Raw genomic sequence first — 27393 nt, forward strand, 5'->3', positions numbered from 1 at the left:
CGTGGACAGGCTCTGCCCGGAGCCACAACCCCCGCCGTACCGAAGCGGGTATGGCAGCAGCTCCCGGCGGGCGGCAGCCCCAAAACCGAGGGTTTCAACAGTTCAAAACAGAAATCGACAGTCGAGCTATGATGCTAACTTAGTTAGCCAAGCTGAACTTACCTGTCTAGGAGAAGATCCCATTCTGCATCCGTTTTGAAATTCCTCTCAGGTTTAAACTCTCTCCACCGTTCAAAAGCATGTCCTATATAGACCCTCACTTTGTTTTTAACATTCATACAGAGGTCTTTTAGGTTTCCTTTCGTTTCATTTCAATTGTAGCTACGTAACTGGCAACCTATGGCTGCTCAACCGCTGAGACTCTACTGACTGCTATGATTGGTAGACGGCGGTAGATGGTGCGTCATGCCAAAACATAATTTCAAAACATAAACAAACTTTGCGGTGGAGGAAATATTTTTTTTAATGCAAATTTTTTTTTACTAGTTTTGTTGGTGAGTTCAGTTTGTTATATGAACATTATTCCTGGTCCTCTGTGACATATTACCAGGATTTTATGGCCAGTTGCTTTAAATTTATTACATAATGCACCTTTAATTTCAAATGTATTTTTATTCAGCTGCCATGCAACCATAGGTTGCCAGTTAGGTCTGAGCTACAATGGCTGGCACAGACCGCCACCGCCCCGTCGTCCTGTTTTAGCAACTGTGGCTTAATCCGAATACATGACAAACATAAAGGACAGAGTGACACCACTTGCTGTACAGACTGTAAAGACCTTTGAGGCAAAACCTTTTCTTTCCCTCCCTCTAGTTTGTGCTCTCCCCCAATGTCTCTCTCTCTGTTCTTTTTTCACAGGTATCCCTGATTCCAGAGCTTCAACACCACAGCTCAAATATTACAAATATACTTACCATAATTACTATAGGATGATATATAATATAATTATGTAGCTAATCATTACTGCTAACATTAATATTATCCTTAGCCAACCTTCATCTATGTCTTATCCTTTGTTGGGGCAAGAGGCATAATGACCCAGTGTCCTTGTACCACTCTAAAAAAACACAACACAAAATAACTGAGACACTAAATGAGTGAGTTAGTGAGTGAGTGAGTGAGTGAGGGCAGAGACAGAGAGAGCTGATGATCAATAAGCCCAGCCCCAGCCTAGTCTCAGGAGAACAGAGAAAGTGAAGCATCAGAGCAGAGAGAGACACACTTACCGTTCGTAAGCTTTGTTCATTTTCTCTTCACTGTTGTTTGCTTTGGATGTCACTGAAAATAACAATAACCAACAACTAGAAATATATTACAGAATAATGGATCGGGATTTATGTCTCTTCTATTGCAGGGTCTACTATGGAGCTGAATCTTCTGCTGTGGATGCTTTTGATCTTAACATTTGAGAGCACATCATCAAACCCAGATCAGTACAGCAGAGCAGTGGTGAGTATAACATTCATAATATTACAGAGGAAAGAAAAACATCCAGCATACAGAAAAATAAGTGTAAAGTGTTTGGATTAATTCCATTTTACTTTGTCATCTCCTGATTCAATGTGAGCATGACTTCAACCATAATGACATTGACTATAAAATATGGTCAAATTCTGCTATAACACAAATAATTAGGCTGAAAACGACAGACGGTATTAAGTGACTATTTTTAAAATGTAAGCTTGTCAATTCCATGCATTTTGTAATCATTATATATCATATTTAATGTATAGTGTATTACACAAATGTCTTGAATAAAACTATGATGATTATCAATACAACAGCCTTTAAAACTAGGAAAAGTCATCATAGATACTTTATCACGATGTGACGATATTCAAAATCTAAGACCATATCTTGTCTCATGTCACTACATAGATATGATATCCATATATTGCCCAGACATATTACACAAAAATATAAGTATCAAATGGGATGATTTTGTATCTCTCTATTGATTTTCTTAAATGAGCACTTTTCATACACAAACCACTATTACTAAAAATTAACAGTATAATGAAGTAATCCTGCATGTAATCACACGTTTGTATGTATATACACGTGGCTTATTGTCTGTTGTTTTTTTAATCTAACTTTTAAGGAAAAACAACAAGAATAAATAAGCTGATGGCAGTTTACACGATCAAATTCACACCCCAAAAAACCTAGAAAATGTGTTAAGCCTCCCACGTCCGTGTTTCAGTGCACTTCCTCAAAAAAGAAGACTTTGAAGGAGAAGATTTTTGCACAACTTCATGAGCATCATAATGTTCTGTTAGAGTTTCACTTCTTTGTTTTTCTATCTATCTATCTATCTATCTATCTATCTATCTATCTATCTATCTATCTATCTATCTATCTATCTATCTATCTATCTATCTATCTATCTATCTATCTATCTATCATTAGGTATTTAAACCCAGTATATGACAATTATGTTTTAATGTTTAGAAGCATAAAGCCACAGAAAGACATAGAGCTGATGGAGCAGGAAACCTTTTTCTTTTGAGGTACAGCTTCAGTAGATGGGTGGAGGTAGTAAAAGAGGAAGGGCAGGTTTCTAAATATGTCTGTTGTTCACCACAGTGTGTGTGATATCATCCTGTGGTGTGTAAACTGTCAGTTGTGCACAGCATATGCCCGACCCAGGAATAACGACTCAATAACGACTGGATCATTAAATATGAATGAGGGCGGGGGATGTACCCAATAGTCATTAATGGAAAGATGCTGTATATATATACATATTATGTATATGTGTGTGTATATATATATATATACATACACACAGATATATATACTGTATCCAGTATATACAGCATGACAGCAACATTGGCCAGTGATATATAAAGTGATAGTTCAGGGTTTTTTTTATTGAGGTTGTATGAGACAAATATTTAGTGCTGACGTGACTTGTGCACTGAGAACCAGAGGTTCACTGTCACTGACAACAATGGAAAAACTGATGTAAGTCACTCAATAAGCGGCTCACCTCACCTATGCCTGTGTGGAAGCTGAAGTTTGAGAACTGCTCACTTTCGTGCACCAAAGTCCACAGAGAAAATCAATGTTTTAGCTCCCAAGGACAGAGAAGCTGCTGTCTACTGCTGCCTCCTTTGTTGGTGCTGTGTCACTGAGATTAATCTTAATGATGTGAGAGCAATTTTTTCTAATGTGATTGTGCTATCATGAGAAATAAGTTATTTAATCTTCAATTTCAACCAAATTGAAATACTTTCAACAAAATCTTACACACTGGAGCTTTAAATAATCTACTACAACTCTTCAATATGGAGTTGTAAATCTACCAGTCATGCAAATATTAAAGAGTTTTTGGGGGAAAAAAGAGATAAACATGTGGATGTTGTGACAAAGGATGTGTTGTGATTTTTCTGTGTTTTGTGTGTATTGCTGTAGAGGCATGATATACAGTGGTATGCAAAAGTTTGGGCAGCCCTGTAAATTTTCATGATTTTTCTATCAAATCATTGGTTGTTTGGATAAGAATTTTCAGTTAAATATATCATATAGGAGATAAACACAGTGATATTTGAGAAGTGAAATAAAGTTTATATGATTTACACAAATTGTGCAAGAATTATTTAAACAAAATTAGGCATGTGCATAAGTTTAGGCACCACAAAAGAAAAATGTTGTGCATCCTCCTTTTGCAGAAATAACAGACTCTAAACGCTTCCTATAGCTTCTAATTAGAGTCTGGATTCTGGCGTAAGGTATTTTGGACCATTCTTCTTTACAAAACATCTCCAGTTCAGTCAGGTTTGATGGTTTCCGAGCATGGACAGCCCGCTTTAAATCACACCACACATCAATAATATTCAGGTCTGGGGACTGAGATTTTTCTTGGTCTGCCACTTCAGGCCTTAACTAGATCTGTGCCTGTGTTTTTCCAATTCCTCACAATGTTCCTCACAGTTGAAGAGAGCTTAAATCTCTGAGATAGCTTTCTGTATCCTTCCCCTAAACCATGATGTTGAACAATCATTGTTTTCAGGTCATTTGAGAGTTGTTTTGAGGCTCCCATGTTGCCATTCTTCAGAGAAGATACAAAGAGGAGAAACATTTTCAATTGTCCTCCTTAAATACCCTTTCTCATGATTGGATTCACCTGTGTATGGAGGTCAAGGGTCACTGAGGTTACCAAACCAATTTTTAGTACCAATAATAAGTGCTAAAGGTATTGAAATCAATAAAATGACAAGGGTGCCTACATTTATGCACATGCCTAATTTTGTTTAAATAATTCTTCCACACTTTCTGTAAATTATATAAACTTTATTTCACTTCTTAAATATCACTGTGTTTGTCTCATATATGATATATTTAACTGAAATTTCTTAAAATTTACAGGGGTGCCCAAACTTTTGCAATACACTGCATATGCATGACTCACATTGGTAGTGCGGCAGTTTTAACCTGTGTGCCTGAATATGAAGCAAAACATTATGCAATGCAGATGCACTTCTCATGCATCCAGTGTGAACAACAGGACCTATCACTTTTAGTCGACTCATGTACAAAATGGCTGTAATAATATTGTTGGTCCACTGCAATCATTTTACTGGTGCATTATCTAAGATGACAGTAACTGTGTAACTGTTTGTCTTTTCTGTGTGTGTTTGTCTGTGCAGGACTGGTTGGGTAGATATGGCTACCTTCCTCCTCCTGACCCACGTACAAGTAAACTGCAGACCAAGGAGGGCATTGAGAAAGCCATCAGGGTCATGCAGATATTTGGAGGAATCCAGGAAACTGGAGTGATTGGTAACATCTTCACTTCTTTGAAAAAATATTAAATTTTACTGCAATAACTTGTGACATAACTTGTATTTGAACCTATTTTATTAAAAGGCTATTTTGTCTATTTCAAACACTCAAATCAAAATTATTTGCAGTTTTTACTTTTGTCTGCCAAGTCTGCCATTGAAGGTGGTGTTTTCGCCACTCTTTGTCTACTGGAGGTATCGGGGAGCCGACTCCCTGCGGATGTTGTAGGAAGGTGTCAGTTCAGGCTAGACACAATACATAATATACAATACACTATACACAAAGGACATGGTATTCTGTACTGGGAAGGTATCGGGTGATGGGAAGTTCTAGCTCTGAGCCAGTGAAATTTAATTTACCATTACAATTCTCCCTTTTGATTATTAATTAATCACTAACATTAAAAAAAACAACCATCCAACATGATAAGATCAGGATCAGGTGGTGCATGGTGTAGTTTATTTGGAAAAGGTTTGTGTTGTTTGTGTTGTTGTCCTGACGTCCAGTTGGTGGTTGTTTTATTTATGTTTGTATAATTGGAGCCGTTGGCCCTGGCACATTTAATATTGGAAATGTAAGGACGGATTAGGTTGTGTATGTAAATGATAAACTGTGACGGGAAACGGTACTGCTCAAAAAGATAAGTGTACGGAAATCTATGCGCAGTCTGATAATCATCTCCCGACGAATATTTAATTCTCTGCGCAGTAATGCTGCACCTTCATCCACGGGATCATTGTCAAAAGGACATGTCATGGTAGTGAAAATAGTCGCCACCTAATATAACTTCTAATGTAGACGCAGAACAGACGGCAGATTTTATACTCCGCCAAAACTCTGCTGACTGAATGAATGAGGAAATCAAATACCGTGTGTGTCTGAAAGAGGGCGGAGACAGAGAGAAACTCAAGGTTTGTTGAGAAAAACCTTGTCCTGACCAGGTTAGGTTCATAGAGCATGTTACCATAGTAACTGACCGAGAGCTTAAGTTACCATGGTAACTGACCGAGAGCTTAAGTTACCTCTCTCTGCGGAACAGGCTAGAGTTACTCCTCTTTCTCTGGTTTGACTTACCTCCCTTTGTGAAATGGAAAACTCAGTTTCCCTCATTTCAGGGTTAACAGACTCAGAGTTTTCACTAAACCTGCTTTGTGTAACAGACCCCTGGTGTGAAAAGTCAGATTTAGCTCCAACCAGATGTGATTAGATCACTGAGGACGGACCTTATCATGTGAATTTTAATTAATTAGCCCTTTCTCTGTTTACAAAAACTTATTGTGACTTGTGTTGGACTTTAGTCTAGGAAAGACTGTGACTCACAAAACAGTTAGTCCTACCTCTGTTGCAGTGTCATGAGTCTTTAACAATATCTTATTATTGGAACTTCTCTTCCAGACAGTGAAACCCTCAAACTCATGTCCACACCACGTTGCTCTCTGCCTGACATTGTTGGGAGTGAGGACATGCTGAAGAAGCGGAAGAGGAGGAAAAGATATGCACTGTCAGGCCTCAAGTGGCATAAGACCGACCTCACATGGAGGTGTGTTTCCTGTCATGCCTCATTGTGGTTTAGTCACTTCTCTGTATGAATCATAGTGATGTAAATATCATAACCGGAATTCAGGAGGCTTTCTGTGAATGCAGTTATAATTGTATGAAGGTGAAGTAAGTAGTTTATAGTGAGATCTAGAGGAGAGGCTGAAATTTACAATAACGAACTGCTCCTCTGCTCACCCCCTCCCTTCCCTGAGCGCTATGGTATCCTCAGCCGGTCAAATGTCGTTCTCGTCGTCTTTCTCCGTGGTGCGGGCGTACGGTCAGGTACTGGTGTTTTTTGAAACACTACGAAAATGAAACAAAAAATATTATACAGTGACTAGACAATGCAGGAGCACATAATATGTATACAAAAGTGGATTTTGGGTCATATAAACCAATAAATACTACGCAGTGTCCCTTTAATGCCAAAAATATTAATATCTTAACTTTAACCAAAAGTCTATTTATTTTAACGTCAGCGACTGTTATGGTAAAGGTAAACACAATTTGAGATAGAAGAAAAACAATTCTTTCTTTTTGGGGGAAGTGTTCAGGGGGAAATACTTACACAATGTACAGATCCTGTTGTGTTCTATTCATCTATTCTATTCATGTTGTCATGAATGAAATGAACATTCCTTTTTCACAGCAGGCATTTTACATATTTGTGGAGGAAAAGCACAGCTGTAAGTGATAACAGATCTGTGTTTTACACTGAGTTAGTATCCTGTATTTATATAGCACTTTTCTAGTCTTGATGACCGCTCAAATCTGCTATACACTACAGTTTTGTCATTCAGCCTTCACTCACACGTTCATACAGTAGAGCACATTTTTTTATCACTCATCTTTCATACCCATTCGCACGCTGCCGGCACAGCCATCAGGAGCAACGTGGGGTTGTGGGTTGCCTAGGGACACATCAGTTTGTAAACTGGCAGAAATGGGACTCAAACCCACAATCCACTGTTGAACATTGACTTACTCTACCACTAAGCCATATATGACATTTGTCAAAATAATCCAGTGATAATTTAGTAATGGAGGAAGGAAGTTGGAGCCAGCTCAGGGATCAAACAAGGGTTTAATCTTGTACAAGAGGAGAAATTCACAGAGCAACATACAGGTCCTGTTACCAGTGAAGACTCAAAGATCTAGGAGAAAAGCATTTCATTTAACTGTCTTTCTGGGTGTGTTATCTGTATATTAATTACCACTTTATAACCTCCTACAGCAAAGGAGGGAACGACACCACCATTTGTGTCATAACCTGTCGTAAAACAACACAAAAGGTCTCTATGATCCCAGGTCACAAATAGGTCACGATAAACCATTACTTTTGAAAATTCCTCTTATACAAATACAACATTTCCTTAACAACAATAGAGAACAAGAAACCAATGAGAATAAAAGAAAATGAATAAAAAGACAATAAATAGGATTCAAAGAATATATATATATTTTTTTAATTTTAGAAGGAGAAGATTTAGAAGCTACACATAAACATGACATTACACATCTATGTTGTTCTTGTCTGCAGTCTCCACAACCTCCCATCACCCTCCCGCTCTCCATCCCTAACTCATGAATTGGTGGGGGCGATCCTGACCCATGCCTTCAAAGCCTGGAGTGACGCTGCTCCCCTGAGTTTTCATCGGCTGCAGAGTGACAGCGGCGGAGGTGACATCAGAGTGTCTTTCTTCCATTTTCTGCATGATGATGGATACCCGTTTGACGGGAAGGGAGGTACCCTGGCCCACGCCTTCTTCCCTGGCAGGGATGCAATGGCTGGCGACACACACTTTGATGATCATGAGATCTGGAGCTATGGAGGTAATTACTGAACGTCACTGTCAATGAGAGGATGGATGGCTGGATGGATGGATTGTCACAGCAAGATTTTAGAAAGTAAGGGAAGATTTGATATAGGTCACATTATTGATTGGTGTGACAGGGGCCGACAGCAAGGGGTATATCCGCGCACTTGTCCAATCCTCAACTTTCCAATATACCCAAAGTGTACGCACTCGCACCTGCCACTAACTGTTTTAATTTATTATTAATAAATTCAACAAAATAACTGTTAAATATTATGATGTAATGCTGACTACACTTTATACATGTTCAAAGTATCCATATAAACTCGATATTGAACACAGAATACCTGAACTCATAAATTTCTCTCTAGTTTTTAATAAAACTAGTTAACCTATTATACCTTGTTAAATATTATGAATATTAAAATGCTAACCACACCTGCCATATCTTCAAAGTGTCCAAATGTCATGAAAAAGCATACACTATGTTTATTAAATTTCATGAAAAAGCATACAATATGTTCAAACTTTCCATTCAATGCATTAATAAAGAAATGGAGGCTTAACTATTTTTTATATGATGATTAATACATTTATATTATAATGTAATAAATATTATGAATAAGTGCTAAATAAACCCATGATATCCTCAATGTGTCCAAATGAGCTCAATAATAAAGAAAAAATGCCTTAACTATTTTTTTCTGTGTTCACTAATAAGTTAACCAGTTAACTTATTATGTAACTATTACCAATCATAGCCAAAGTAATAATGATTGTACTTGTAGATAGTTGTTACATGAATTATTGTACAACATTTGAAAGCAATATCTCGATCAGTCTGGAAGATAAAGCCGAAAATATGTCTTTAGCATAATAAATTAATTAATTTGCTAATTAATAATAAAGCTACAAAGATAGGGATAATTCTCATGTGGTATATGATGCCCATGCAAAATTTGAAGCCAATACCTGCAATACTTTGGAAGATACAGGCGAAAATATGTTTTTTATATCATTAATTAATTAATTAATTAATTAATTAATTAACTAATCTCAAAAATCTCAAATGCCTTTCCAGTTATCGCGTTAACGGCTAAAATCTGCGGACACGGACGACGACGCGGACGCGGACGCGCAAGACCGATTCCATATTATCCGCGCGCGTTTCTTGCGGATATAATTACTTTTTCTAGCAACTTCTTCATTCCTTTTTTCTTTTCATGACAAACTTTCATTGGTAGTGAAAGACCTAAAAACAGTTCTTGTCCTCTGAAAAACAAAGGCGAACATTACACTTGCTGCATTGCGTGTTGGTGTATCCTTTATTGCAGCATCCTCTCCCTGTCTTCATGTGCAACTTGGTCCTTCTGTACATCCAAAGGCAGGTGTGCACATCTCTTGGATGGTCTCTTCTGAGCATTCACTTTCTGCAAAAGAAGGATGCACAACATTTTTCTTTTGTGGTGCCAAAACTTATGCACATGCCTAATTTTGTTTAAATAATTCTTGCACACTTTGTGTAAATCATATAAATGTTATTTCACTTCTCAAATATCACTGTGTTTTCTCCTATATGGTATATTTAACTGAAAATTCTTATCCAAACAACCAATGATTTGATAGAAAAATCATGAAAATTTACAGGGCTGCCCAAACTTTTGCATACCACTGTATATCGTGCCTCTACAGCAATACACACAAAACACAGAAAAATCACAGCACATCCTTTGTCACAACATCACATGTTTATCTATTTTTTCCCCAAAAAAATCTTTAATATTTGCATGACTGATAGATTTACAACTCCATATTGAAGAGTTCTAGTAGATTATTTAAAGCTCCAGTGTGTAAGATTTTGTTGAAAGTATTTAAATTTTATTGAAATTGAAGATTAAATAACTTATTTCTCATGATAGTACAATCACATTAGACTTCCCTTGATGGATTGGCGAACCTGTCCAGGGTGTACCCCGTCTTTCCCCCTCTGTCAGCTGATATTGGAACCTGCGACTCGCATGTGCAGGATAAAGCGGTAACATTTAGTGATTCATTTGAACTGCACACATACCGATAGTGAATTTGAACTCTTCCTTTAACCCATTCTTATTACACCAGCAGTTAACACACACAAGCATTGCACAGGAGTAATTGGTGGCACATATCTGCGCCCATTAGAGTGCCTTGCTCAGGGGCACCAAAGATTTTGGCCCTTCCTGAGGTTGAGCCGATATTTTCTGACATTTTATGGACCACACGATCAAATAATAATTATTCGCAGACCTATGTGAATATCAGTGATGCAGTCATGATGCACCAAAATAATATTTTAGCCATTGAATAAAAGGTTCACCTTATTTCACCATTATTCAGACTTCTCTGTTTGGAAAATGCAATGTATGTCGCTTTCTAAACCTTACTCGCTTTTCCAAAGTCCACAGAGAAAAAGATTGCTCTCACATCAGTAAGATTAATCTCAGTGACACAGCACCAACAAAGGAGGCAGCAGTAGACAGCAGCTTCTCTGTCCTTGGGAGCTAAAACACTGATTTTCTCTGTGGACTTTGGTGCACGAAAGTGAGCAGTTCTCAAACTTCCACACAGGCATAGGTGAGGTGAGCCGCTTATTGAGTGACTTACATCAGTTTTTCCTTTGTTGTCAGTGACAGTGAACCTCTGGTTCTCAGTGCACAGGCCACGTCAGCACTAAATATTTGTCTCATACAACCTCAATAAAAAAAAACCTGAACTATCACTTTATATATCACTGGCCAATGTTGCTGTCATGCTGTATATACTGGATACAGTATATATATCTGTGTGTATATATATATATATATACACACACATATATACATAATATGTATATATATACAGCATCTTTCCATTAATGACTATTGGGTACATCCCCCGCCCTCATTCATATTTAATGATCCAGTCGTTATTGAGTCGTTATTCCTGGGTCGGGCATATGCTGTGCACAACTGACAGTTTACACACAACAGGATGATATCACACACACACTGTGGTGAACAACAGACACATTTTGAAACCTGCCCTTCCTCTTTTACTACCTCCACCCATCTACTGAAGCTGTACCTCAAAAGAAAAAGGTTTCCTGCTCCATCAGCTCTATGTCCTTCTGTGGCTTTATGCTTCTAAACATTAAAACATAATTTTTTTTGTCATATACTGGATTTAAATACCTCATGATAGATAGATAGATAGATAGATAGATAGATAGATAGATAGATAGATAGATAGATAGATAGATAGATAGATAGATAGATAGAAAAAGAAAGAAGTGAAACTCTAACAGAACATTATGATGCTCATGAAGTTGTGCAAAAATCTTCTCCTTCAAAGTCTTCTCTTTTGAGGAAGTGCACTGAATCACGGAAGTGGGAGGCTTAACACATGTTCCAGTTTTTTTATGGTGTGAATTTGATCGTGTAAACTGCCATCAGCTTATTTATTCTTGTTGTTTCTCCTTAAAAGTTAGATTAAAAAAACAACAGACGATAAGCCACGTGTATATACATACAAATGTGTGATTACATGCATGATTACTTCATTATACTATTAATTTTTAGTAATAGTGGTTTGTGTATGAAAAGTGCTCATTTAAGAAAATCAATAGAGAGATACAAAATCATCCCATTTGATACTTATGTTTCTGTGTAATAGGTCTGGGCAATATATGGATATCATATCTATGTAGTGACATGAGACAAGATATGGTCTTAGATTTTGAATATCGTCACATTGTGATAAAGTATCTATGATGACTTTTCCTAGTTTTAAAGGCTGTTGTACTGATAATCATCATAGTTTTATTCAAGACATTTGTGTAATACACTATACATTAAATATGATATATAATGATTACAAAATGCATGGAATTGACAAGCTTACATTTTAAAAAATAGTAACTTAATACCGTCTGTCGTTTTCAGCCTAATTATTTGTGTTATAGCAGAATTTGACCATATTTTATAGTCAATGTCATTGTGGTTGAAGTCATGCTCACATTGAATCAGGAGATGACACGCCACATGACCGCGTGTGACGTCACGCTGGGAAATAAGATTTGTCTGGGCTTTTTATGGCATTTAGGAATGTTTTTCAAATATGAAACTCCATGAATTAAAAATATAGAATATAAAGCTAATATAAAAGCCCGTGTCCATGTCTCGAGGTGTCCTGTGGACACTTTTACAGGCGTCTCTTTTACTATTGTGGTCAATGGGAAAATTGCTTTTTGGGCCCCATGAGATTTTCTGTTGCAGTACCTAGAGTGGCCACCATGTAAAAATTGTCTTCAAAGCAGAGGGGGCGGTGCTCTATCCAGTTCATATTATACATCCATGGTACCTCCAAAATGTTGACTTCCAGTTTGATGACACGGTGATGACTCTAAAGCGTGTGACGTCAGAGAGGTGCATAGGTGAAGCAGGAAGTAATGTGTTCCATATGTTTACATTAGCGAGCTGCAGTTGAATATATGTCACGCTGCATATTTTATTTTTATTTTATTCCTCTTATTGTGAGAGCTGCACAATAATAAGAGAGGCTGTGTATCAGCCTGCAGTGCTGTGAATAAAGAGCCGTTCTTCAACGCAGACAAAGTCCTGTGGTTTATTGTGTTGTTGCCGTAACAAGTTAATCCGAGCAATCGGAGAGCTAGCGGTCTTCGGAGATCTCCTTACTTAACTGCATACATCATGACTTAGATGTGGGGAGTGCGTTGAGAAATGGCTGTGTTGGCTACGGAGAGACCGTTTGGAGGCAGAGAAACACACAGCGCTCGCCATCCACTCAAAATGTAAAGTTAGCCGACTACTCTTTGACTGGAGTGAGCACAGCGTGTCTATTGTTTTTTTTCCGGTCTAGCTAGAGCAGCTGTGATGTTGTAGTTGTTCTAACGTTAAGAGTTGCTGCAACAGCATGTAAAAAGAACTACCAAGTTTGCTCGCAATAAAAAAATTGACGCCGTTAAAATGGGTTTGCGTTAACGCTGTTAATAACGCATTTAACTGACAGCACTAATCAAAATATATTTTCCCAAATCATTCAGCACTCGTTCATATGTTCTCGTAGTGTTGTTGTACAGGTTTATTACAGTGGGTGTAAGGATTTTCTGTACCAGTCCTTGTTCCCAGATTCTTGGTGATTTATGGAAAAGACTACATCTATATATTCAGAGATGAAGCCTCAAAATTCATGGCTGCCTGTGATCCAGAAAGGCTTTTTGCTTGATATCCTCAGGTGACAGCAGCACCACAGACTTGTTCACAGTTGCAGTGCATGAGTTTGGTCATGCGCTGGGTCTGTCCCATTCCTCTACTGACCCCTCCATCATGAGGCCTTACTATCAGGGTCCTGTGGAGAGCATTCAAGACTTCAAGCTGGACCTGGATGACAGGCGGGCCATCCAGCAGCTCTACGGTCAGTGCCTGTTGTGGATCTCTTATATTCATTATAATACACAGTAAACATAACGTCATGTATGTGGTACAGAATATATTAATACATATGATGTAAAGGTGCAAAGGTCAAATAGGGTATTTTACTAAACCATTTCCCTCCATGTCAACCCCCCCCCCCAAAAAAAAAACCCCAAAAAGGTCTTTCAGTCTGTCCACCTTTTCAGTGTTGGCTTTTGTCACCATTTTTCCATTTTTATTTTGTAGGTATGAAAAACGATGCGCTGCCGGGCGGTGTGGATCCTGACCTCCCAGTCCTGCCCAGTCCTGCGCCCCCTAAACCAACACAGCCGTAAGTTACAGCCATTTCTGCTCATCCTTTCATACAAAAACCATGTGCGGTAACACTTTATAATAACTTCACACAATTCATCATTTATTAAGCATTTGTTACAGTTTGTTCACCCTTCATTGTTTATTGTTCATACATAATTAATTATCATTAGTAAAGCATTTGTTCACACCGTTATACATGGTTTGTTCATAGTAAATAAGCCTATCTTTAAAATATGCTTGTAAATACATGATTATACTTAATAAATGATGAAACAACCATTTATTAAGTATAATGGTACCTCCAAAATGATGAAACAACCATTATACTTCCCATTGTAAACCATTTACAAACTATTGGCAAATTATTTGTTCATCGTTTGTAAAGCATTTTTAAATAGTTAGTAAATTGTACATAGTAAGCAAGCCCATGTAAAACATTTATGAGTGGGTTTTTTTTCATCATTCATAAATGATGCATTAACCATTTGTAAATTAAGTCATTTTACCATTATTAACTAGGTACTTAGGAATGTATAAGACCGGTTAAAACCTGGAAGTTAATGATTAGGCTGTCTAGACCTACATTTGTTCATGCCTTAAATAAAATGGTATGATTTAGGAATAGGCCTAAACTAATAGCTGGGGTGTTAATAGATATGTTACAAATACTTACCAATAATGTAATCCATGATTAATTCAGGAGTTACTGCTGGTTAGTAAAGTATATTTTGTGAGCCCATCTAAAGTGAGCACTTTCTATGCTTTACAAAGCATTTATAAATGAGTTGCAAACATAACCTGGACACAAACGTATTGTTCTATTTGGACATGCCTTCAGAAATATGCCTACGGATAGTTAGTGTGAATGCATCTTTAACAAACACTTAACAACACTCAAATTCATGATTAACTCATGAGTTGCTACTGATTAGTTGACCACATGGTGTGAGCCCATCTAAAGTGAGGACTTGCTTTACAAGGCATTTATAAAAGAGTGGCGAAAGCTAGCAGATACCAAAGAGACAAGTAAAAGAAGTGTTATTTTAAGAAAAGAGAAAGAAATGTGCTGAAAACGTACAAATATTTGTTTAAAACTAAATCAATTATTATTATTATTATTTTCAACACAAAATGTGTTTTTAAACAGTGACAAAGATCACACACCCCAGGAAAAAGAAAAAAACTGAAATTAATCTATGACTACTGATATTTCTTTGAGATGTCGTGCGTTAGCCAACCAAATGCACCATGGTGGTGCTTTTTCGCCAGCCCCTTGTTCCACTCTATGAGGGACAAATGGTCAGAGGACACATGGTCAGATAGCAGACTTGATCCCCAGTACGGGGATCAACATACCACCTACTGTGATTCAGAGAATGGTGGTTGTACCCAAGTGCTGACAGTACACGATAGGCACGCCATTCATCACTGAGTATTGATGTCCCAGGTCTGACGTGTTGAACTACTATAGGTACGAGGTGCCCCCTGAACCGTTTCTCCACAAGATGCAGAACTGGCTTCCTTGACGCTCCATTTACACCAAGTATCCCAAAGACCCACTTTCGCCGGCTCCACCCACCAGCCATTCTTCCTCTTACATACTGATGCAGGAAAAAACAACAGATATAATCAGTTACATATTTTACTATTATACAACCATATTACTATAAAAAATAACTTGATTGACTACTGTTAAAAATTAAGTAAAAAATGTAGTAAACTAAAAACTAAAATACCTAATGCTTGTGTTGAAAATGGCTCTCATCAAGGCCTTCACCCACCAATCTGCTGGTGCGTCTGTCTTCTCAACCTCTCCATCTCAAACACACATACCTCCCTTATTTTTTTGGTCATTTTTGTCAGAGTTGCTGAACTGGCTATAAGTCCTCCTGATTGAAGATCAGGAGCAGGTGAGGCGGAGCCGCGCAGGTGTAGGCAATCACCGGCATCTGAGGGAATGTAGGTCAGCCACGCCCCCTGCAGAGTGAGAAGGAAGGAAGGAAAGGCAGCAGCAGTACACAAACACAAATTACAATAAAAATATGAGGATGGTGCAGGTGGGATCGTGACATTGACGAAGTCTCATACCCTGTGAAAATCTTCAAAGGTAAACACAAGCAATATTGTACTGTAAATTTAACACAATCAAGGAGAACAGCAAAAAGCAAAACAATACACTGTATTGTTTCTTCAAGAATTAATTCAGCTTGACTGGCTTAAGTCTTGCTACGCAGTTAGAACATTTATTTTGTCACATACAGCAATCATCTCCTCATGATCCACTAGCTGCCTGTCCCCTGAATATGCTCTCTGTTTTGTTTGAAACATCAAGAGCAGTGACATCACCCAATCAAATGTATGGCTCCCTGATCAATTATATTGACAGATAATGGCGAGGTGATTTCTTAAAAAACCAAATGTGTTGCTTACCTACCTGTACATAAATTGCATCCAATTTTTCAGAGAGACATTCGAATGACTGAACATTGACTTGTGCTGCACAGATGTTGGTATGGGCTTTCTACAATGTGCAGCTCGTCGACAGATCCTAACTAGGGCTGTCAAAATTAATGCGTTAACGCAGGATGATTAATTTGTGAAATTAACGTGTTATTTTTTTAAACGAATTAACGCACTTTCTCACTTTCATTGCGCTACAAGTAGACGTGCAGTTCATGAACAGGCAAGGCAGGCAACTGCTTGGGGCCCCGAGCCGATAGGAGGCACCCGACACTCGGAGTTGGAGGGCTGTTGCCTAAATGCATCAGCAAGCAGCCGCATCCCTGTCCCCCTTAAACAACAATGGTTGATTTGCAATGACATCTCAGTAGGAAACCTCCCTAAAGGGGCCCCACGTCTCCTCACGTTAACCTGTGTGAAGTTATCGTTCTGCAAGTTGTTAATGAAGCTGGAGGAAAATGAAGAGGAGTTATCAATCAGGAAATTAGAAGAGGAAGAAAAAAAAGAGGATGAAGTAAAAAGAAAGAAAGACACACAGTTGTAAGTGGCGCTACTGGCGCAGATAATGATATAATCATAACATTAACAGTTACTTTGTCTAACTGATGGGGACACAGACTTGAACAACAGTCTTCCATTCATCGCCCTCCTTGATGCGGACCAGGTGGTAGGCGTTTCGAAGGTCGAGCTTGGTGAAGAAGAAGGACGGATTAGTCCGGCGGCCAACGACTGGTTCACAAATTCCTCCATGCTGCTTCGTTCAGTTCGGGAGAGGTTGTACATAGGACTGGAGGGAAGAGAGGAGCCAGGAAGAAGGTCCATTTCGCAGTCGTAAGGTCGATGAGGAGGAAGGGAAAGTGCCAGTTCTTTAGAAAAGACCTCGCTGAGGTCGTGATAGTCTTTTGGGATGGAAGACAGGTCCGGTGGTTTCAGCGAGGTACAGGGAGACTTGACGGCGGAGGGAAGTGCCGACTGAAGACAGTGGGAATTTCAGGGTACACTCCAGCCAGAGAGTTGTCCTATCGCCCAGTCAAAATGCGGGTTGTGGAGAGCCAACAGGGGAGACCAAGCACGACAGGAGCCGACGAGGAGGGAATGAGGAACAGCTGGATGAGTTCATGGTGGTTGCCGGAGAGGATGAGGGTGATGGGTTGAGTGCAATGAGTGATGGTGGCAAGGTGTCTCCTTGGCCACAGGAAGAGGCACTGTGGGGATTCCGGCCTGGGTAGTGACTTGCAGGTCGATGAAACAGTCGTCCGCCCCCGAATTGACCAGACAGGAGAGAGGTAGGGATTGCTGCGACCACCGGATCTTGCATGGGAGCGTGACTCGTCGTGGAGAAGAACAGGAAACGGCTCCGCCCGCCAGCACTCCTGCATGTGCTGACGGGCTTAGTCTTTTGGCCGGAGCGGACAGGAGGCCACTTGGTGGTTTAGCCCCCCACAATAGTTGCAGGCTCCAGTCTTTAGTCTCCGGTTTCTCTCAGATGACGTGAGCTGGGCCCGACCCAGCTGCATGAGGGTGACCGAAGCTAACGGTGTAGCGCTAGCTAACCTGCATGACGTACTCGCTCTCGCGCGGAGTCTATTGTCGAGTCGAATCGTTAACTCAATGAGAGAATAGAGATTTAAAGATTTGTCGCGAGTTACCAGTTCGTCCCTCAGTTCATCATTAAGGTTTTTAATGAAAAATGTGAAAAGTGCAGAAGTTATGTAAACGAACCATTGGTAATTGAAGTGAGTGTAGCGTTACAAAGAGTGGCCGTTGCCCACTGAGCGGCTTCTCAGGCATCTACCAATGTCTCCTGAAAAACGTTCCGCAATAGGTATGAACGGCTCCCGCGGAAGAGACGTGGTGATCAGCAGCAGGTGTAGACTATCACCAGCGTCCTCAAGGAAAGTAGGTCAGCCACGCCCCCTGCAGAGAGAGAGAGGGGAGAAGAACACAGCAGCGGCAAAACAAAACAAAAACAGCTACAAAATAATACAAAGTGCTGAAGGTGCTTGTGAGATCGTGACATCCTGATTTCAGCAAACCATTGCTTCTGGACAATGTCCTGGCATGTCTTCTGTAAGGATAACTTAATTTTCTGCATTCATTCAATAATGTATGTATACATTATTCATAATGTATATATATTTAGGTCTTTTAGGTGTGGCAGCAGCCCCCAGAGCACAGCTGGCAGTAAACAATATAGCACATGAGTTGCAGATGTGCAAACAAAAAATGAAGTGGCAGAAAGCGAAAATAGAGGAGTTGACCAAGGACAGAGATTTCCTCAAGGAACAATTGGCATCAGGCAGGTCTCCCAACACAATGTTTAGTCAGAGTATTGTTTGGTTTTAGTAAGGTAGAAGGAAGGCATCGCAACTAAATATTTGTATGTTTTCAACACTTTGACATTTCTTTCCCTTTTCTTAAAATAATACTTCTTTTTACTTTGGTATCTGCTAGCTTTCGCCACTCTTTTATAAATGCCTTGTAAAGCATAGCAAATCCTCACTTTAGATGGGCTCACACCATGTGGTCAACTAATCAGTAGTAACTCCTGAATTAATCATGGATTACATTATTGGTAAGTATTTGTAAAATATGTATTAACACCCCGGCTATTAGTGTAGGCCTATTCCAAAATTTAAGGTATGAACAAGGTCTAGATAGCCTGTTGGTCATTAACTTCCAGGTTTTAACCGGTCTTATACATTCCTAAGTACCTAGTTAATAATGGTAAAATGACTTAATTTACAAATGGTTAATGCATCATTTATGAATGATGAAAAAAAAAACACTCATTAACGCTTTACATGGGCTTGCTTACTATGGACATACAATTTACTAACTATTTACAAATGCTTTACAAATGATGAACAAATAATTTGCCAATAGTTTGTAAATAGTTTTTAAAGGGAAAGTTATTGTATTTGCAAATGGTTTTCGCAATGCTTATTATGTGTCAAACTTCTATTTATAGACATAATTTTGGACAGCCTTATTTACGATGAACAAACCATTTATGTGTGTGTACAAAAGCTTTATTGATGAGAATTAACATAGGCGCAATGCTTTACAAATGATGAATAAAGCATTTAGTAATAGTTTGCAACTGGTTTACAATGGGAACATGATTTCATTTATAAATGGTTGTTTCATCATTTATTAAGTATAATTAATGTATTTACATATTTTAGATATGATTATTTACTATGAAAAAAACATTTATTACAAATGAACAAATGCTTTACTAATCATAAATGATGTATGAACAATAAATAACTAAGGGTGAACAAAGCTATAAATCTAATAGGTAACAAATGCTTAATAAATTATGAATTGTGTTATTATGAAGTGTTAGCCAATTTAATCTACACACCACAACCATTATCCATTTACACACATTACTCATGAACAACTGAATATTAATAAGTCATTTATGACAAGTGATGCACATAAAAGCCCTATGATCCTTACTTAACAACTAAGTATCATGCTGCACCCTCTTGTGACTAGTTCACTACATTACACCAAGATTTAACTCCACATTTTCTGCCCAGATCTGAGCCCTCCTTTCCCAAACGCTGTCAGGGAGGATTTGACGCAGTGGCAAATATCAGGGGTGAGGTCTTCTTCTTTAAAGGTAAGTAGAAAAAACACCCATTACACAAAACTGGAATCTCTAAAAGCATGATAACTGGCTATATAACTATAGCCAATTGGACAGAATAAGAATGTGTTATTTTTGCACATATACCAAGTGATAGTGATAGTGAATTTGACCTTGGGTTACACGATTGGTTTGCAGCAAGAAGACCCGGGTTGTTTGTCTCTATATGTGTACCTATGATGGACTGTGATCTGTCCTATTTGTCCTAGGATTTGAACCAGCAATCCTCCAATTCCTTTCCTCCTGCCCTCAGACTGCTCTCAAATAAGATACATAACTGTGGATACTTTAGAAATATGTAATTTCATTAAACATGGTGACATAGTGAATTATTGAGAGTTGTTGATCACATTCTTTTTTTGGCAAAGGTGCATATTTTTGGAGAACTAGGCGCGATGGGTCTCTACTGTCACTCAATCCAGCTCAGATCAAAAACTTCTGGATTGGGCTTCCATCAGAAACAGACAAGATCGATGCAGTGTACGAGAGGAAAAGCGACAGCCGCATTGTCTTCTTCATAGGTCAGTATACTGAAGGCCTGTCTGATCAAATACCAAACAAATATCAAATATCTCCTGTATTTAGACTGAGGCGGACCACAAAAATACAAACAAGTCATCTTTTTTCACACTTTGCCTACTCATATGGCCTCCAGAGTCCCAAATATAAGTATTAAAATGTTTAAAAAGTTGATTTTCAAAATATTCCCCCTTTAATGTTTATGTAATGACTTCTCAATTATCAGGTAAGTCAGTTATTACCATTCAACATTAGGGTTTTCACATCAATCCAATGGTATCAAATGGATGAATACTTCAGACAACACTTTCCATGTCCTTTTCTAGATTTTGACTTTTTGCTGTAGTGTACGATCCTTTCATCCATCTTCTGCCGTTTTATCCTCCACATGATGGTCACGGGGGGGGATCTGTGCGAATCTCAGCTGATTACACAGACAAACAACCACCTTGTTGTTATGGCTGGGACTGTGTGTACTTCCCTCACTTAAGTCAACGCATTGCAATAATAGTATATTATATTATAGAGTGTGTCCCTCATCTGGTGCACACAGACGGCCCTTTTTTTCTGCGCACCGCCCCTGTGCTGTGGCTTCTCCGTTTCCAAGCGGGCTCTCCATATCCAACACAGACTGGATCATTCCTCTATGCGCAGCTTTATCTTTACATCCAAATAATGATCATTATGATGAGGATCGAGTAGAGTCGTGATGAAGTGCAGGGGATCCGAGTAGATCTTAGTGAAACGTATTGACAGACTCTTAAGAGCGCACTTTTCATTGTTTTCCCTCCATGCTCTGATCCCTTTGTGTAGAAGACGCTTTTGCACTGATATTATGGGAATAACAGATGCATCAGATGAGCTGATTTCTTTATTTAACTGCTCAAAGAGAGAGAATATTCTCAGTCAAGTTTCGCTTTTGTGGAAAAGAGACTTTCCAGCATTTAATACCAAATTTTTGGTGCATCCATAAATATAATATCTTTATCTTTTAATGTATTGAAAAGGGAATAAAACAGCAGATGCTAACTAATAATTCTACTCTCTGGCATCTGAGTTGGCTTATGGTGAGGAGTAGATAAGAGTCAGGTGTGTGGCTTGCAGCCAGGTGAGCCTCATTGCACTCCAGGGAAAGTAGGTCAACCCCGCCTCTGCCACTCTCCAGACCTGCAGGAGAAACAAGGAGAAACTAGGACGGCTCGTAGGACTTGCAGTCATGAAAGGGCCCTCGCCCCGCGAAGGGCTCCGGTGCCCGGCTCGGTCAGAATTATGGCATTACTGAGCCACAATGACTCCTTTCCACATCAAACCAAAAAAAAGATAAAAAAAACAACAAATAATTCAATAAACAATTAAATATCAATTGGCTCATAATATTTGTATATCAAGATAATTGTGTGAAATATCATGTAGTTCTGTTAAAGATTAAAAAGAAAGAAAAAATAATTTAAAGGTCAACTTTATTGGACCACTGAGGCCACTCCTTTTGATTTATATGAAACCTTTTAAAAAAAAATTAATCTTTAAATTGTCTAGAACATATGTACTAAGGGCCAATTACAATTCCTATCTTAACCCTCAATCTTAACCCTCAATCTTAACCCTCAATCTTAACTGGCCCTCAAAACCAAGTGTTGAGGGTTATTTTGTCACTTAGAAATGGGACACCCTTTAAATGCAGATACGTCTTCAGACTGCGGGGGGCAGAATAACGCGAAAGCTGCGTCCAGTCAACTCCAAAAAAGAAGAAGAAGAACACATTTACGACACGATTATTTATTACGATCCGTTCTTCAGTCAAGTTATTAGGTTGTCAGTTAGTTATAAGATGATACTCATACAAATACCAAAACCACGGACCGGCCGGCTATTGACAAAAGATCGTAAAATAACAATAAATGTTACGCAACAATGACGTCAGTAATCTATAATATGGGCCTAAACTAAGATAATACAATGGTTTTCATAATTTTTATATCTCTATTAACAAAGAAAATATTTCATTTGTATCGCACTCGCTTCGCTGCTTTCGACGTCATCTTTCTTATGTGAAAACACGCAATGCATTCTGGGTAGCCCTTGCTCCCAAAGGGTGGTCTCGGAAAATCTCAATATTGAGGGCGATACAGCCCTTAAACTTGCCCCTCAACTTAATTTTTCTGAGAATCGGGACAGCACTTGCACTAGAGGGAGCGCACATTTTTGAGATTGAGGGTTAAGATTGAGGGTTAAGCAAGGAATTGGAATTCACCCTAAGTTTCCAAGGCTGGCTCAAACGTGCTAGGAGGAGTTACTTCAAATGCGAAACAAAAAATGGCTGACTTCTGGGTGGGCGGAGTACATTAGAAATTTATTTGGAATCATGAGAGCAACAAGTGAACCAAGTTTGTTTCAAATTGGAACGACTATGTGTGACTTATATAAAAAAGAAAACAATTAACATTTTATTTAAAATTGTATGCAAATTTGGCCACTTTATCGTGCGTCAAAAATTCCCCAAAAAATACTTGATTGGACCTCTTTTGTCTGTCCATAGGGTTAGGGCCCTATGCCACTATCGCATTTTTTGCATGCCCTACCTCTATGCCAAATTTCTGTTTTTATGGGTTAGTGTTAACCCCCTCAAAATTGAGCGCAACATCAGAGAAAAATTACCAACTGAGTTGGTCCTGGCATGTTTCGTGCTCAGGCCATAATCATCTGAAGGACAACAATAGGTTCCTGGCACATTCATGCTCGGGCCCTCCAAAACAAAAACAAAAACAGTGGCCCAAAAACACAGCAGAGTACTGGTTAGCAGTGTTGCCTCACATCCAGAAGGTCGCCTGTTTGAAACCCGATTTGGCTGAGAGCCATTGATTATCGAGCTTGCATGCTCTCCCTGTGTATGCATGGGTTTTCTCCCACAGAGGTTAATCTCTGTTCATTTCTGTGTGCTTGTCCTGCAATGGATTGGCGACTTGTCCAGGGTGTGACACCGCCTTTTGCTCTTTCAGCTGGGATTGGCTCCTCATGTGGAGGATGAAGTGGTAGACAATAGGGCTGAACAATTAATCAAAATGTTATCAAAATCACAATATGGCTTTCTGCAATGTTCCACTCTAATCTGATTTGAAACAGATCTGAACAAATACCACACAGTAATCATTTTACGATTTATGATATAATGATTCAATGACGTAAAAAATACCATTACCCAATCATATCACAATCCCTGTCAAAATAGTCGCAATTAGATATTTATTTAAACTTGTTCAGCCCTAGTAAACAATGAATAAATAAACCCAGTTTGACAAGTGTCCTCATACTTTCTCTCTCTAACCAGGATCTCAGTACTGGGTCTTCAAGGACACAGTGGCCATGTCCGGTTACCCTCGGCCTCTGTCTGAATGGGGCATGATTAGTAAGAGCAGGGCTGTGGTGGACAGAGTGGACGCAGCCTTTATCTGGGCTCATAATGGCAAGACCTACCTGTTTAGCAGAGGCGAGTTTTGGAGGTTTGATGAGAGTCGTAAAGATGAACTGGTGACCACGACGCCTGAAGCGGGCTACCCACGGGATAACAGCCTCTGGGCAGGAGTGCCCTCCAACATGGATGACATCATCAGCTGGGGAGAAGGTATTGCAGAGATTTAATGTATGATGAATTTCATAACTGCTTTAGGGAAAACAATGCAATTTTTCATCAGCTATTTACAATCTGGTAGAAGGAATGAAGAGTTGGAGATGAGATATGAAGTTAACCACACAAACCAACTGTGTGACTTAGTAACAGCTAAACATAGTCAAAAAAATCTGAACTGAGGCCTCTGATAGATTTAAGTTAAGGAGTTAAGGAAATTACTCAGCCTGGTCTCCCAGAACAAAATGCTATTTTGCTTTTCTGCGGAAAACTTTATATTAGTACATTCAATTCAATTTAATTCAATTCAATTTATTTGTATATAGTGCAAAATTATGAAAGCACTGTACACAGTAAGGCAGAAATACAATACAATCATATATAGAGAAGATTAACCCAACAATTCACACAATAAGCAAACAGTAGACATCAGTGAAGAGAACGACTCCCTTTTAACAGAAATAAATCTCTAACAGAACCAGATACAATAATGTGCAGCCATCTGTCTCGACTGGTTGGGGTGAAAGGAAAAACGGGAGACAGAGGAGAGGTGGGGGACAGAAAGGGGGGGAGAATGGTCAAATATAATGTTTTAGCTGTTTACATACGTGTAATATCATTTCTGAAGTGATGTGGTTAACAAATATATTGGAGACTAAATGTAGAAGATTTAGTGCAGATAGTTATAGAAGATTAGAGGACGCTATGAGGAAAATCCATGACCTTTTCCCAGACCTTACATGGTGATTTTTGTGCCTTAACTTAACCACATTCCTAATAAAAAATGGGAATCATTACGCTATTTTCTGCATTTCAACTGAAAGTTCTAGTGGTTAGAGCAATATCACATTGGTATGTTTAAATGTAGTCTCATTTTGGTTCAGAAACACAGAGTTACACCTATCTGTGGTTTACAGATATGTACAATGGAAATCGGAAGGGGCGAATATATTCTATCACATAATTAAGGAGGTGTACATTTTAATTATGTAAGTCTTTTGAGAAAAAAAGCCTGATTGTGATAAAAATGTAAACATGCTAATCTGAACACTCTGATCCAGTACAGCCCATTCGGGCCCTCAAATGAGCCTGGCTTTACACGACAACGCTCCCGGGTGAAACCGACAAAATATTTTATCAGATGTGCCTTTCGTTTAGACCAGGGGACTCAAACTCAATTTGCCTGGGGGCCGCATGAGTTAGAGTCCGGATGAGGCTGGGCCGCTTGGCTCCTGTCTTCGTCACATTACAGCAGTGCCACAGTCACCGTCTTATCCTCGAACTTCCCACTAACGGGCCATTGACTCTGTTGAACACCGCGGTTATAACCTGTTTGCAGTGAGTGTTGACTGACATCTTCTCTCTGGCACCTGTGGGTGGAGAGACTGCAGCTCTACGGGTGTGGCGGGCGAGCACAGCCGCTGAGGATGTGTGGACGCACGTATAAGCGAAAACAGAATCACATAGGCTGCTTTAGTAACTTGACAACAGCTGAGATGCTGTGATATAGGTGTGTGTGTGTGTGTATGTGCGCGCGTGTGTGTAACTGCTGTTTTGAATGAGCAGCTGCTACAGTCTGCAGCTTTTTTTCTCTCCCTCTTGCGCCGTTCTTCATCGTCACTGCGGGCCACACTTACATTAAACTTTGATATCAAGTGGGGGGGCCACAAAATATCGCGGGCCGCGTGTCTGAGACTACTGGTTTAGACGGTGATGGCGTTTTTTGGGGCTTAAAAACGGAAAAAAATTTACCCACCCTCAAGAGTGGAAATCTTAAAAACGCTCCGCCTTCGCGTTCCCATCTAAAGGGTTGAAAACGCGAAAGTGTTCTCTGAGCTGCTCACGCTGGATTTCGTCCTGTATGCGTTGACGTCAGATCCATGTGCAGTACAGCCAAACAACAACAAACGTGGATTATAATCCATCAGTCGCACATTCAAGTTGCCCTAGCTGCTCTGATACCTATCCAGGAGTCATTTCAGCAATTACGCCAAATTAATGTTTTGGTTTTCGACTGTAGGCTACTCAGCGCTACTAGAGAGACGTAGAAGGACGTTTCAGCACATGCACACGCTCCTGGTGTTGTTATATGACAGTTCTTCACAGTGCCACCTAGCCACCTGGCATGCATACTACATCAAATTTCACAGACTTTTGCGTCACTGTGTGCATGCAGATTTCCACCCAAAGACGCTCGTCTAAACGCAAAATAAAAAGTGGGAATACAACGCCACTGTTTGTGTTCAGATCGTTGTCGTGTAAAGCTAGCCTGAGAGGGCTGCTGAGGATCATCATTCAGATCAGTGTTGATATAAACAGTCGATCTGGTCATGACTTCCTGGTTTGGTGCTATCAAGTGTCTGATCCACGCAAATGTGACATATTTCTGTTTTGTTATGGCTGTATTTCCTTTTCAAAAACAAGAACAAAAATCACGTGGACGAGAAGAACCATGAGACAGATAGTGGACAGTGAGAGGACGAGCAGATGTGCAGTGTTTGTCTACAGAAGCAGAAGTGAAGCTTCTTCTGCTTCTACTTCTGGAGAATTAGACAATACTCCACATATCGAAATAGTCCATTCTGACTGAATGCTTGATGCATGTGTACACACACCACAATCTGATCATTTAAATTTTGAGTGCATGTAAACAAATTTTACATTTTAATAGGAACTAATCATTTCGGAATCAAGACATTTTGCACATTTTCAGCTTCTGACTCCAGCTGCTGCTGGTACTCGTCACTGAAAGAAACTATCAGTAAAGAGGGAACAACTTTTTAATGTTGCTATCTTGTTATCATGAGAAAACGAGTCTTGTTATCACGGGTTAATGAATTATTTCAATCTCGTTATTGATTATTCTGTGATCTCGAGATAACAGACTGAAAAAATATAGTGGCCACGCTCGGCTTCCATACATATAGTGGGAGAAAATCTTACACCGTTTCTGCCTCTCTTCAGGAGATGCCTACTTCTTCAAGGAAAATCTCTACTGGGTTTTAAAGAATGGGGGTCTGAACCAAGATATTGTAACTCCTAAATCCATCGCTGTAGACTGGCTCAGGTGTCCTGCTCCACCTTCAACCTCCACTCCCGCCAACCCTCGATTACCGAAGAAGTGCAGCTGTGACCTACGCAACTCATCCCCATTTGTGAGAAGCAGCTGGATCCTAATGATATTTGTTTTACTGGTTATTGATGACTATATTAGACAATAGAAAT

The 27393-nt window shown here is 39.3% G+C and overlaps 1 protein-coding gene across 1 annotated transcript; it reads left to right on the forward strand.

Annotated features, from left to right (window-relative positions):
* Positions 1–1201: 1201 nt before the first annotated feature.
* On the forward strand, positions 1202–27389 carry mmp25b (matrix metallopeptidase 25b; the record flags this gene model as incomplete). The annotated part of the gene is made up of 11 exons (XM_083906059.1): positions 1202–1231; positions 1355–1449; positions 4653–4785; positions 6184–6328; positions 7868–8160; positions 13413–13592; positions 13838–13922; positions 19918–20000; positions 20396–20548; positions 23872–24165; positions 27133–27389. The coding sequence occupies exons 2-11, from the start codon at positions 1363–1365 to the stop codon at positions 27387–27389; spliced, it is 1710 nt and encodes a 569-aa protein (XP_083762185.1). The 5' UTR covers positions 1202–1231; positions 1355–1362.
* Between the last annotated feature and the right edge of the window lie 4 nt (positions 27390–27393).

Source organism: Microchirus variegatus (assembly GCF_963457635.1).
Source record: "Microchirus variegatus genome assembly, chromosome: 19".
NCBI lineage: Eukaryota > Metazoa > Chordata > Actinopteri > Pleuronectiformes > Soleidae > Microchirus > Microchirus variegatus.